General features: G+C 49.6%; 1 protein-coding gene across 5 annotated transcripts in view; it reads left to right on the top strand.

The window, feature by feature from the left end:
- Nucleotides 1-14,158, top strand: part of ASAP1 (ArfGAP with SH3 domain, ankyrin repeat and PH domain 1) — a 348,630-nt gene extending 334,472 nt beyond the window's left edge. For all 5 annotated transcript variants that reach the window (XM_081214357.1, XM_081214356.1, XM_081214354.1 and 2 more), the window contains 4 exons: nucleotides 2,072-2,130; nucleotides 7,042-7,496; nucleotides 9,268-9,390; nucleotides 11,419-14,158. In XM_081214357.1, the coding sequence (XP_081070483.1) occupies nucleotides 2,072-2,130; nucleotides 7,042-7,496; nucleotides 9,268-9,390; nucleotides 11,419-11,493 (712 nt within the window). In that variant the 3' untranslated portion in view covers nucleotides 11,494-14,158. The remainder of the gene's footprint in view (nucleotides 1-2,071; nucleotides 2,131-7,041; nucleotides 7,497-9,267; nucleotides 9,391-11,418) is intronic.
- The last annotated feature ends 498 nt before the right edge of the window (nucleotides 14,159-14,656 follow it).

The following is a 14,656-nucleotide window of genomic DNA, read 5'->3' as shown; positions in this document are numbered from 1 at the left end:
TGGGCAGCATCTACCCAGTCCCAGCTCAGAGGGTTTTCTCGAGAAGTGTGACCCAGACAGGGACACAAGGAGCCGCTTCCCAGAGCTTGTCAAAGCTAAAAAACGAAGTCCTCATTTCTTTTAATGCCACTATCTCGTTTAGTCTTTATGACCCTGTGAGGCAGCCCGGTCACTGCTGCCCTCAGTATTATATGAGGACACGGACCCCAGGAGTTTAAGTGGTAGCAGATGCAGAGCTGGACTCACCCCGGGGGTCCTCAGACACCACGTTCCGCAGCCTCCCCTTCCTCTCCCCGAGCCTGCCACTCCACTCAGCCCTTCCCCACCTTGCCCTGGGGGGCTCTAAACTGCAGGGCAGGTGGTCTCCTTCCAGAGGAAGGAGAGTCTGACGCAGAGAAAGTGCCCACAAAATGTTTTTTACATGGAATCAAGCCCCCCACGTGTACACGTGCACATATATACGTGTATGTGCGCACACAATACATGTATGCGCACACATATACATGTACTCACATATACGTGTACACACACAGATAGGTCTATCCACATATACATGTACGCACATATATGTGTAAACGCACGCACATATACATGTACGTGCACACATACGTGTACACACATATATGTGTACACACACACATAGATCTATCTATCTGTATATACATATACATATACATATATATATATATATATATATGTACACACACACGTGCACACGGCCCCCCCAGCAGCATAGGAAGAAGCCTGGGCCCACGCACACGCAGTGTTGACCCCAGGTTTCCCATGTGAGGCATTTCCGAGCCTCTGGCTTGGCCTCAGTATGCTGGTCAGGAAACCATTGAACTTACGTCCGTGATGGGCAGGTGTGCATCCCCGCAAAGATGCTGAGGTGGAAACACACACTCCAGCAATGTTCAGAGCAAAGCCCTCGCATGTTTACTCTTCCCAGTGTGGTTTCATCTCAACAGCCTGATCCTCCAGTAACCCAGAGGCCTTAGGATTTCAAAGGAGCCGAGGAAAGAGCAGTTAAGATCAAGGGTGATTTGTCGGCCAGGATGGAAGATGCTTGCATTTCATCTTTTTTATCGGACTTTTGTTTTCTCTTTGGTTGGTTTGCCTTTTCCTGTCCTTTTAAATGCAGTTAGGCTAGAAAGAAGGGGGGAAAGCCAGTTCTTAGACCACCAGAGGACAGAAAAGGATAAATGAAGTAATAAAAGGGGCTCTTGGCAGATACAAGTCTGGCACTTGGATGCTATTGCTGTTTGGGTCTGCAGTGCTCCCGGTGTCCTCTGAGAATAGATAGAGCCTCTTGTTCAAGGAAAAGAGTGCGTTCCAATTGAGAGATGCCACCTGCAGCGCTGGCACTTCGGTGGTGGCAGGGGTGTGAGGAGTCACATGATGTCAAACAACACAGGGCGGCTTCTGTGCCAGGGGCTGCTTCCCCGGGCTTTCTTCCCTCTGCTTGTTTACAAGTCGCCCAAAAGGAGGAAAAGCTCAGGGAAAGTCTGGAGGCCTGAGACCCAAGCTGTTTGCTCTGGTGCAGAGAGAGACAGCATAAGGGCTCTGGAGTCAAACAGCTGGGTCTGAATATCCAGCTCCACCACTGACCAGCCTCGGGACCTTCTGCCGGTCTGAAGCTGCACAGGCTCCGGTTTCCTCTTGTGAAAACGGAGGTGACAAGAGTTATGTTTTGGGGTCACATGAGTTGAGTTACTTCTGTGCAGTGCACTGCAGGCACGACCTGCAGTGTGCCAGGCGCTTTCATAAACGCTGTTACCTCTGGGGAAAGGTTTCAAGAAGAGGAGGAATTAGGCTCTGTCATTCAGAGGGTTAGTTGTTTCATGACTTTCCCTCTTGACTCCATTTTGCAGACTTGGGAATAAGAAGATAATCCTCAGGGAAATCCAGGCAAACTTTGAATTAGGGAAAGTAGACTAAAATCTTTTGTTAGAGAAATTATGAAAGACTTTTTAGATAATTCTGTAAACTCCTGTGACTTCCTTGAGTAATATATATCGCTGTTGATTTTACAGCACTTTGAGATCCTAAATGATTCTTATTTATTAATTAGCACCGGTTCTGCAAAGACTGCCCTTGGCCCAAGAGTTCTTCCTAAACTACCTCAGAAAGGTAAGATTTATCTTTTTCGTATTTGCATGTAATTAGAGTGTCATTATACCCTTCAAGGGGTCAGGGGCATCTGTCTCTTTTGTTCCCTGCTCTATCTCAGATGCCTAGAGCAGTAGCTGGTATGTAGTAGATGTGTATTTAATATTTGTTCAATGAAGAAAAATATTTATAGGTTCAAATTTTGTGATGAGCAAAACACCAAACTCTTCCTTAAAAACACCATGCTTTTCCAGAAGACACATCATTAGTATCCCCAGGTGCCATTTCTTCTCTTGCAAACATGATCAGGGAGACCTGGGAAGCAGTACTAGCCCTGCCACTTAGCTGTGTGGCCTGGGCAGGGGACTCCGAAGCTTCACTAAGCCTCAGGTTCCTCACCTGTCAGTAGGGCCAGGACACCTGCTTCACCAGATTTTGTAAGGACGAAATGAGATGATGCTTCAGAAAGGCTGGATTTTGCCGACCGGCATCCCCATGTGGTCATTTAACATGTTCTCTGTCCTCTGTATTTCCTCGCAATTGAAAGTTGGATCAAGAGACCCAATCAGATACAAGTTCAGGCTTTGCACAACTCCTTCCTGGGTTGTGGTGCGTTCTTCAATTGAGAGGGACGTGCCATCTGATTGTCTCTCTTTGAGTGAAGTTCCAGGTGTTGATACTCAAAGCCAAGATCCATTCATGTATCCTCTGTTAAGACCACTCCACAAGGCCGTCGGCGGGTGGTCAAGCTCAGTCCGCCTGCAGCCTTTGGCCCGGCTGGTTACTCTCTCTGCACTTGGCGTGTGGACACCATCCTGTTATTAGGGCACTGACAGTCCCTGCTCCCCTCCTGTGCTGGGCCCTCCTCGTGTCCTCAGCCTCCAGAGGTTGGCTCGGCCATGGTCACTTCTCTTGTGAATACGCCCTCATTCCCTGGGGAACCCATCCTGGCACCTCCACATTATCCACCCAGCCCAAGAATCCCTCTATAATCTACACTCACACACACCAGGCTCTGTAATATCTCCGCTCTATCCCATGTCTAATAGGCTGCTCAGCTTAAGATTTTGAATACGCTTCTGACCCCACCCGCCTAGGCTTGTTTTGCCCACAGTGTCCCTATCTGTTACAGGCGATACTGTCCAGGTCCAGGTGTTTGGGCCTTAAAACCTAAGAAGGAAGCTCAGCTCCTTCCATCCTGCCATGCCCCACATCCAGTGTTTCCACACGTACTGTTGGTTCTCCCTTCGATGTGTCTTAACATCCAGGCACTCCTTCCCAGGTCCCCACCTCTCACCGTGGTCCACGGGCCCATCACCTCTTGTCTGGACTCTTGCAGCCTCCTACCTGGTCTGCCTGCCTCTGCCCTGGCCCTGCAGTCCTTCCTCAACAGAAGAGCCAGACCAGGGTGATCCATGTTAAATCAGTCACTGTGTCCCATCCATCCAGTGGTTCCTTCTCTGACCCAAAAAAAATGGTAGGGTCCCCAGATGTGTTTCTGAGCCTCCTGAGCTGGAGACAGAGGGCGGCTGTGACGTCGAGAGGGGCGGGGCTGCAGCTCCTTCTACTGCCTTCCCCCCTCCCCCCAAGCACCTGCCACCAGCTGGCACTTTCACATGGACTGTCCCGGACACATCTCACTCTTTTTCCCTCCCAAACGTCACCCATTTTTAAACTCCTTCGGGCGCCTTTTAAAAGGCTTAATTAAAGCCTTCTCAACTGGGGACAGACTGCTGCACAGAGCCATTTGTTGAAGGAGTTTTAAAAGGCAATAGTATAAGGGCTTGCCTGGTGGTGCAGTGGTTGAGAATCTGCCTGCCAATGCAGGGGACACGGGTTCGAGCCCTGGTCTGGGAGGATCCCGCATGCCGCGGAGCAACTAGCCCCGTGAGCCACGACTACTGAGCCTGCGCATCTGGAGCCTGTGCTCCGCAACAAGAGAGGCCGCGATAGTGAGAGGCCCGCGCACCGCGATGAAGAGTGGCCCCCGCTTGCCGCAACTAGAGAAAGCCCTCGCACAGAAACGAAGACCCAACACAGCCAAAAATAAATAATTAAATAATTTAAAAGAAAAAGGCAATAGTGTAGAAACCTCAGGGGATCTTTCAGCCTGAACAGAGTCACCACAGTTCTGCACTGTGATACAGCTACCTGGTCCCTTACATTCTTTCACAGTTGTCATAATGAAACTACAGTTTTGCATCCTGGGTTTTTCCACTTAGCATTTCGACGTACCTATTTTTTCAGGTATCCGTGAGCTCTTCGTGAATGTCGTTAGGCTTGCGCTCTTCCACTGGGTGGGTGCCATCCTCTGCCCGGCACTCCCTCTGTTGGGAATGTGGGCTTGGGAGTGTGCGGGCTCTTTCCTCCCCCTCCTTCTTCTCCTCCTCCTGTTATGTCCTTTGAGTCCGTTCTCAGGAACGAACCATATTTGCTTGTCTGTCCATCAGAGTTAAGAATGCAGTTCAGAAAGGACTCTTTTTTTTTTTTTTTTTTTTTGCGGTACGCGGGCCTCTCACTGTTGTGGCCTCTCCCGTTGCAGAGCACAGGCTCCGGATGCACAGGCTCAGCGGCCATGGCTCATGGGCCCAGCTGCTCCGCGGCATGTGGGATCTTCCCGGACCGGGGCACAAACCTGTGTCCCCTGCATCGGCAGGCGGATTCTCAACCACTGCGCCACCAGGGAAGCCCCAGAAAGGACTTTTAATTAGAGAGGGGAAAACCCAAATCAGCTTGGAAATAAAATAGCCAGAGATTGGGCAGGCTTCCCTGGAGGAGAAACTGTCTCTTTCTTATTTATTTGTGTTATAAAAGTAATATATATTCATGCTAGAAGATTTTAAAAATACAGATAAGCATAAAGAAGAAAATACAAACCACCTGAAGTCTCACCACCCAGGATAAACAATTTGGTCTATCCTTTCAGTCTTTTTTCCTATGCTTTTTTTTACATCACTATGTAAGCTGATTTTTGTCACACAGTAAATCAAGAACCCTTTCCATGACATAAATTACCCTCTTACTGGCTGCGTAGTACTCTGTTGTCTGATACCAGGACATATTAAGCAGTCTGTCCTATTCCACATTCACCCAGTTCACAGTTTTTTTCACTATAAACAGTGCTGTGCTGAACAACTCAACACAGGCATGTCAGTGCCTGGCTTTGATCCCTTTTTAGGACAGATTTCTAGAATCAGAGTTGCATGTTCGGATGGCGCAGCACTTACTCACAGCTTCTATTTCCCCAAAAGTGTGGCTCAGAGCTAGGCTTTCCAGCCCCACGGCCTCAGGGAATCTCCCAGCTTCTCCCCCATCCCTGCCTCAGACTTTTGTTTACCGCAGGATCTGATTTCCAGGAGAGGAATCTGATGGGCCTGCTGTCAGTTTCTGAGCCGAGCCACATCGGCTGAATCTCATGGGCCAGCCTGGGAGCAGGGTGTCCTTGAATTTGATTTCCTTAGGAAGGGACGTGGCTGGGCAGGCTGCAGTACAGCTTGTGACAGTTTACAATACTGGGGTTTGTCTTTCTTTTTTAAGTAATGAAATTTTGAGACTATCTTTCTGAATTTCGTATTTCTAGAATAAAATTTGGCTAGTTTGGCTCACTCATTGTGCCTTAGTCAGCTGTGTTCTCATTGAGCACATACTATGTGCTCGGTGAATCCTGGCCTCAAGGAACCTTGTCTAGCAGTAATGATGATATTCTGATATAACTAGAGCCTCCCAGGTGCTGTTGGCAAATTCTTTACGTATGTCAACTCATGATGAGGAAGGTGAGGCACAGAGAGGTCGTGTAATTTGCTCACGGTCACACAGCTAGTAAGTAAGTGGTGAAGGCTGATTTGAAGATGTGTCTTAGTGTCCTAAGTTCCACTGGATAGAGCTGTGCAAAGGTTTCAACAGACTACAGAATTTCCAAGCCATGGAGTACCATGCAGCCATTAAAGACAAGGAAGAGGAACTGACTTAGAAATTCTCCCAAACATATTAAATGGGAAAAAAACAAAGTTTTTTCCAAACAGCGTATGTATTGTAATGCCATTTATGGGTTTTAAAAGATAATTCATACGCCCATGTATGTGCACCACTCAAATGGAACAAAGGTTACCTCAGAGGGGTGGTGCGTGGGCGTGGTGAGGGAGGAACCTTTTCCCTCTTACATAGTGCATGAATCATATAAAACGTGGGGAATTAATAATATTGTACATTATGATACTGCTGTAGAAAGGAATAGGCTACAGCATTAAGAATGCTCACTGCACTTCCCTGGTGGTCCAGTGGATAAGACTCTGCACTTCCAGTGCAGGGGACCCAGGTTCCATCCCTGATCAGGGCACTAGATCCCACGTGCCGCAACTAAGAGTCCACATGCCACGACTAAAGATCCCGCATGCTGCAACTAAGACCTGGCGCAGCCAAATACATAAATAAATAAATATTTTAGCTATATATATGCTACTAATAAAGAATTTTTATTAACACAGGAAATTCTCTTGCTAAAACAGTATATAGGAAAAGCAGATACATGTTTTATCTATGAAGAATACATAGAAAAGTCCAGAAGGAAATTACATCAAAGTATTTTAAATGGCTACATTTAGGCAGGAGGCTTATGGAAAACTTTTCCTTTAGCTCTATACTTTTCAGTTTTCTGTAATCTGTATTATGTTTATAGTTGTGGGTTTTTTTTTTATTATTCTGGATGAGTTTGGATGTCCTGTTCATAAACTAAAGCATAAAATCACCCATCGTAAGGTGGATGCCTCCCAGGCTTCTGACTTTCACCTTCTTCAAAGCAGGCCATCCGTGCCTCTGCATCCAGAGCACTCCCTCGGGGTTGGTTCTCCTCCATGTGACCGTGACAGAGGAAGGCAGTGCTGATCCCCTCACGTCCCCGTCCAGTGACCCCCCTCTCTGTGTTGTTTCCCGCAGTGGCCCTAAGGAAAACAGAGACCAGCCATCATCTCTCCCTCGACAAAGCCAGTGTCCCGCCCGAGCTCTTCCAGAAGTCATCGCAGTTAGCAGAGTTACCGCAGAAGCCGCCACCCGGAGACCTGCCCCCGAAGCCCACGGAACTGGCTCCCAAACCCCCAATCGGAGACTTGCCACCTAAGCCGGGAGACCTGCCCCCCAAGCCGCAGCTCGCAGACTTGCCTCCCAAGCCGCAGGTGAAGGACCTGCCGCCCAAGCCGCAGCTGGGAGACTTGCTGGCGAAACCCCAGGCAGCAGACGCCTCTCCCAAGGCCCAGCCGCCCCCAGAGCTCGCCCCCAAGTCACACCCAGCCGATCTCTCCCCGAATATCTCGAAGCAGGCGTCCGAGGACTCCAACGACCTCACGCCCACCCTGCCAGAGACGCCTGTGCCGCTGCCCAGGAAGATCAACACGGTGGGTGGACACCCGGCCGGCCCAGCTCGGGCATCATGGGGGCGTGGAGCCTGGGGGTTGGGACCGGGCTGTGGACCCCGCAGACAGACCTCAGGACCTGCGTTCCCTGTGACCACGGGGGCTTGGCCACTTAATTACGTGCCCTGAGCCTAGGTTTCCTTATATGCAGATCAGAGCTAGGACAGTGCCTGAGTTCATGGGTGATGAAACGCAGTGACAGATGAGCTGCACCCAGTAACACTCAGCAAGTGGTTGCTCTCGCCTCAGATCCTTGAGGAGGAGACCTTTCCTCTCCCAAGGTCGCAGGAAAGCGGTCTCCCTCTCAGGGTTCTGAGCACCTCGCTCTGCTGCTTCTCACAGCATCTTCCTGGAGGAATTGGGCGCAGGGCCCCAAAAGACTTGCACCAACACAGAATTTGGTTTGAAGTCTCCCATTCCAACTTTGTCCTGAAATGCTTTCTACTCTAGGATATAGCCATTTTACTTTAATGTAAACATGCTTTTCAGCCCCGCTGCCCACCCCAAAATGTTTTTTGGAAAAACGGAGCTCTGGGAAGATGCACGTGTGCTGTCTGTCCTGCCCATGGCTGCACCCTCACAGGGTCACGAGCACCCGGGTCAAGGAGCACAGTTAGTGGGGGACTAAAAGCCTCTACTCACATCTTACTACAAAAAACCAACGTTGCAATAAAAGTATGTCACTTCGGTACTAAAGGAAAAGTGAGACGAGTAAAATCCATCCTCCCCTGGGTGGGAGACCATGCACACGTGCATCAGCGGGTGCTTGCCCTTCTCCAGGGCAGGCTCCCGAGACGCCCGAGCACCACGCATGGCCTTGACCTGCGCATAATTCCAGTTTGTGCTGCTTTACTGTTCATCTCATGTAACCCTCCCTGTCATAAGTGGGCACACGCAGCTTGCTCACAGAGTCAGAGCTGAGAAGACTTAAGATCTCTACTGGCCACAGCTCTGCCGGCTTCTCAGACCCCACCAGCTCCAGCACAGCCCAGGGAGAGGGCTGCAGAAGCCAGCGGGTCGTCAGGGTGACTGACCGAGGGAGAAACCAGCAGACAGAAAAGCGCTTGACCCAAAACTTTTAGAGACACAGCTTGCTTTTTTTTTCTTCCTAATTATTTAATAAGCTGGGCACCAGAACCATCCTTTAGAAGGTCATTTCCCTATTTCCATCTTCCTGTTTGCAAAGAACTAGAAATCCAACAAATAAAAGCCCAAGTCAAAATGGATCAAAAGCTAACACGTTTTGGGGAACTGCCTGGCGTCCTCCCCGCCCCAGGCTGCCCTGCCCTGTTTACGCAGCGTGTGCTGACTCAGTGCTTTGCACGAGGGGCTGAGAAATGTGTTTATGCCGCACGTCCCGTGTGCAGAAGCTGCACGTCCTGCTTTACAGCACGTTTCCCCAAACCATTTTTAGACTCTGCCGTCATCTCTGCAAGCTGCCGTGGGTTGGGGAAGGGGAGAGCGCCTTGCAGTTCTAGGTGAAGCTGGATTTTGGTCCCTGCCCACGATGTTTGCCGTCCGATGGAAGTCATCGGGGCTGCCTACTCGCTCACACCGGGCTCTGCCCTGCTGCTCGGGGCAGAGGGGCTGTCGTGTCCGGAGGGCACCCAAGGCTCGGGGCACCTGCCCACGGGCCTCCCTCCTTTCACCGAGGAGAAACTGAGGCTCAGGGAGGTGAACTCACTCACCCAGTCAGTGTGTCTCTTTCCCTTCGGTCTGTCCTGTGAGCTAAAACCCCGTTTCTTTCTTGAAGGGGAAAAGTAAGGTGAGGCGAGTGAAGACCATCTATGACTGCCAGGCGGACAATGACGACGAGCTGACCTTCATGGAGGGCGAAGTGATTGTGGTCACCGGAGAGGAGGACCAGGAGTGGTGGGTACGTACCAGTCGTGAGGACCAGAGTGCCCCGGGGCCTGCCAGCCCCGCCTCTTAGCCAGCGGCCAGAGCTTTGCAACTGGGTCAGGAGAACTGACCCTCGCACATGCTTTAGCCTTATCACACCACAACCTGTAAGCTCTAGGTACGTTCTGGTTTCCCAGCCAAGCTCTGCTCAGGCCCTGCCCTCCACCGCCGTGCGTCCTCCTCCCCGAGTTCCGTCCTTCATCCCGCCTGCAGTTCTCTTGCCGTCAAGTGGGGCCTGATCCCTGCTTCACGTGACTTTAGAAGATTGAATGAGAATATGTGAAACTCCTTTTCCCTGAAAACCTGCTGCCCAGGTGTCAGGAAGGAAGGGCATCCCTGTCCTCCCGTCGTGGCCCTTGAAAATGCCCTGGTTCTCGGTGGCCGCAGGGGTGGCTGACATGTCCCCAGCTGTCTAGGTTGCGGCCGGAGGGAGCCTCCAGTGGGCCCTGCCAGGCAGAGGTGCAGTGGGCAGAAGCCTCCTGTGCTTTTCCTCGTCGAGCATTTCCCGACCCCAGCGTGGAAGTTCTTCTTCTTTGGCAGCCTGAGCCCCTCCTGCCCAGAGGGTCCCGGCTCTGTCTGCCGAGAAAGGGGCCTGCGGTTCACAGCTGAGCCAGCAGAGCCTGCTGATGCCCAGGAACGTGTGCACGTCCACACACACACATACACACGTGTGCACACACATGTACTTTTGGCTTCCCCTCCTTTGGGCCCAGACAGTGACTTCAGATTCTTGGCCACAGCTGTGGGGATTTTGCTTGGACTGCAGCAGTGGTTCAGCCAGGGGCAGTTTTGCCCTCTAGGCACACATGACAACATCTGGAAACGTTTTGATTATCAGGACCTGGGCAGGGTGGGTGCTTCCTGCTTCTGGGGGGTAGAAGCCAAGGCTTCTGCTAAGCATCCAACAGTGTTTGGAATAGCTCCCACCCCAGTGAACCCTCTGGCCCCAGTGTCGGGAGTACCGAGGTTGAGGAACCCTAGACTCTCTCCCTCTCTCTCTCTGACGTGGGAGTCTGGCAGCTTAGACTCTTGACAAGGAGATGGACCCTAAAGGCCCAAGGTGACTTACTGTGAGGCCCTGGATAAAGCATGTCCTTTCAGTAAGCCTCAGTTTCCTCCTCTGAAAAGTGGGGCATGAGTCTAAGAACTCACGTGCACGGCACCAGTTAAGACCCCGTGAGGTGGGCCGGCCAGGCCTCACTCCACTCTTCAGAAGGGAAGCTGGTGGACAGTGGCCCGGGTGACCGCCCGAGGCCACAGTCCCGGTAAACGAAGGAAGCAGCCCTGGGTGACACGCAGCTCCTGCGCCGGCCACCCTCCGTGCAGCAGGCACTTCATGCAGGGAAATGAGCGCGGGCCTGGACCTCGCTCCGTAATTGCCACGTGAAGCCAGTGCGTGTCGTATTCTTTCTCCTCACGGGCTTCTCTTCAATGCAGTTCACGCTGGTGTAACTGAAGTTCTTAGGGACTTCTGTCAGGTTCACCATGGCTTCCAGGTTCAGGCAGCAGACGACAAATCGGCCGTAAAACTTGCCCTCGTCCATCCCAAACTTTCACAATGTTCCTCCCCCGCACAGCAGCCAGAAAGCAGGTTCTTGGTACACAGAGGCCCTTCCATATACATAATGGTCAGTGTAATCTCTCAACAGGCTGAGAAATAGGGGTCTTTTAGCCCCGCTTTACAGACAGGAGGCTTAGCACGGTTTGCCTGAGGTCGCCCGGCAGGAAAGGTGGCCAGACAGCCTGGTTGAGCGCATTGTTGAAGCTGCAGCCTGGGCGAGACCGTAGCAGGTCAGCCCCCTCTGTGGGCCGCTGTCCCTTTGTGTGTAGAGTGAGGGGTCACGGGACTGTACCTCCCGGGGCTGTGTCTGCGGGTGCAGTGATCCACGTGAACCACGTGGTCCTCCCCCGTGTGGTGCTTTCGTGCTGTGTCTCACCATGGCCTGCATCCCGCCCGGGTCAGGGCCACCTCCAGCCTGACACCTGTCCTTTCTCCCTGCAGATCGGGCACATCGAAGGACAGCCCGAGAGGAAGGGGGTCTTTCCGGTGTCCTTTGTCCACATCCTGTCCGACTAGCAAAAAGCAGAACCTTCAGACTGTCTGCACCTGTCATGCAAGACTGCTGCGTCCACGTGGCCCTGTGCTCACCGTGTATATAGCTGCTGTCACTGAGCGGGAGGCTCCCGGAGGGGCCGCCGCGGGAGGGGAACATAGCGTGTGTTGTAAATACCCTGTGGTCTCTGCCTTCGCCAGTATTAGGGTAGCCTTGGGACCCGGTGCGCCTTACTGGTTTGCCAAAGCCGTCCTTGACATCTAGCACTTCCATCTCTCTCTATGCTGTTTTCCAAGCCAACAAACAAACACAGGAATATAGGAACTGCTGGCTTTGCAAATAGAAGTGTCTCCAGCGACCGCTGAAGGGCACAGAGTTGCCTCTGTTCCTGACAATACAGTATTCTCCATTGTGTTACTGAAAATGCACCATTAGCAAAGAGGTGGGTTCTGTTTTCCAGGTGAAACTTTCGGCTCCATGACAGACCAGCCTGTAGTTAATCTGTGTACACAGTTTACAGCTACAAAAACCGACCTTGGTATTTATTGCAGAAAAGTGCTCAGTTAAATGTAAGTGTTATTCCTTCAGCAAAATATTCACTGACCCAAAACCTTGGGTGGCATTTTGCAGTGCCCAAAGCCTCATGCAAGTTTAGATAAGTGGGTTTACACTGTCTTAAGAGGATGAGTACCCGCCCCTGAGATATTACCTCATTATGCAAAAATAACATATCCTTCATGACTATTTTCACAGAAGTTTAAGACATCTGATGAAGTTCAACTTTCAGGAACCAAGGACTGCCAGAAACTATTAGCCTCTACATTATGCATGCATTTAGAAGCTTACCTGAAATCTGCCTTTTATAAAGGAATAGTATGGATACGTTGAACTGTACATTTTTTAAACTTGATTGCCATTAAAGGAGAAATTATAAGGTTGCAACGATATTTGCTTCCAGTCAGTCATTTGGCTTTCTCAAGAGTATGCATCTACATATCACATTATGAATTAGCATCCCTCAAATGTGCTAACGCCCCCAATGTGTCCATTTTAAAGTCTTTTCTGAGTTTTGTTCCTGATAAATTTAAACTTTCAAAAGATTATTCAAGAAGATGACGAATTCAAAAGTCAGTTCTGCACATCATTTATCCCCCCTGCAGAATCCTGGTGCTGAAACCATCCTTCTCTTTTTCCATTTTCTTTACTAAGCCCCAATCATAGATAAGTTTTCCGATCTCCAGCTCTGTTCAATAGACACGTTACCTTCAAGTCAATTCATAACCAAGTTTTTGAACGCTGCTATGAATTGCGCTGTGAAACACGCTCCTCTGCCCCTCTCAGTTTTCTTCTCATCCCAGCTGTGTTCATCAGACCATTAAGAATATCGTGAGTTTTTCAGTCTTTTACGTCAGTCTGAATTTTGGGAAAGGATACAGTCATTTCACTCCACAGTCAGTGGGGCTGCTCTCTGATTCCGAGGCTCGCGTGTCATTCTGGCGTTAAGTTTGCTTAAACTGCTGTGTTGGCAACAGCACAGAAAACTAATATTTTTAAGCAGATAATCTTGGCGATGAGCAAGAAATGTTCATTTCACAGAAGCACAACTCCCAACCAAACCCTTAGGGGAAGCCTTCTTTATTTAATAGAGTCTAGAGTCAGTGCTCAGTGAATATTTAGTTCTGCTTAAGTGATTACTATGAAAACTTTGAATAGCCACCTAATCAATAAACCTTGCATGACAAACCTGCAACGTATCAGCTGTTATTGGAAAGTGGTTTTAAGCAATTGCTTCCTCAGCGTCATGGCACACGTGAACCCCACACAGAACAAGACACCGGGAGCCAGCCGACATGCTGGTGTATGTGGCTGACAGTGTTCACAGCGTCAGTGTTTAAGCCACATGGGTGTCAGGTCAGGAAGTCACCGTCTGAAGTTATTTAGTGTCCCAGTTCATTCATTTATACTTCTTAAGTTGTATTGAAGCACCATTCATTTTTGTGGCCTACAGTATTTTCAACTGATCTCAAAATAAACTGGCTTTTTAAAAAAACACAAAAGGTAGATATCTAAAATTACATGGAGTCAATGTCTATTTTTTTCCCCTTTTGGAGTGACTTACACAAATGCCTTTTCTTGTTTGTTTTTAAACACTTTGGGTTTTGTTTTGTTTTTTTCCTTCTGGTTTTGTTTTTGTTTTCCATCAGGAACTTGAGTTCTCTCTAACCCAGCTTACTGTGGGACATAGGAAAACTAGGTATAAGTACCTTTGGCGACCTTGGTTGAGTTTGAATCTGGTATTGTTCTTAAACTCAGTGAGCCACTACCTGCAATTTTGTACATGATACAGAGTATTTTGAAGGTATGGAACCTATGGAAAAAATAGCTAATTAGTTCTTTCTCCCCCCGCAGAGGGGAAAGTTATGTTCTGCAAATAGTGTGTGTCTTATTTTACTGTTGAACAGCAATTGCTATTTATTTTTTTATTGCCTAGAACTTTCAACATGTTGTATAGGAATCCCATAGCGCCACGAGTTAAATTCCGAATTCCCATCTGGATGTTACGCTCAAGCATCAGTACACTCGTCATTTCACATGTATTTAATGTGACAGTTTTCAAGTACTGTATGTGTTAATTTCTACTTTTTTTAATATTTAAAATTGCTTTTAAATAAACATATTCTCAGTTGATCCCAAACATCTGACATCAGGCCATTTTGTGAGTTGTCCACTACTCTTCTGATGGACGAAATCAAAACTTCACTTGGCTGTGCTTTTGGGGGGGTGTAGGTAACACAAGTCATTCAACTTCTACATTAAAGCTCACTTTGGTTAAATAATGTGCTTCCCTCTCCTCGGCTTACGAACCATGGACCTCAATGTTTTGGTTTTCCCCCCCTCCTCCCCCCCCAACCCAATTCCCACTCCCACCTCCAGGCACCCAGCCTGCAGTCATGAAGATGACATGTTGATGCATTAAAAGCTCTTGGATGGTACCCAGCACAGACCAAGCGCTGTGCGTGCACTTCTGTCATGTTGCTGTCCCCACTGGGGCCACTGCACCGTGAGCAGACCCAGGTCCAGGCACCGGGCCAGCGTTGTCTCATCTCGCCCTCAGCAAGCCCTCCCGGCTTCACAGAGCTTGACAGGAGGCTCAGGAAGATCCATTACCGCGCAGCAGCCATGGGG

Source organism: Mesoplodon bidens (assembly GCF_964165515.1).
Source record: "Mesoplodon bidens genome assembly, chromosome: 16".
NCBI lineage: Eukaryota > Metazoa > Chordata > Mammalia > Artiodactyla > Ziphiidae > Mesoplodon > Mesoplodon bidens.
This window is presented reverse-complemented; position numbering and strand designations above follow the sequence as displayed.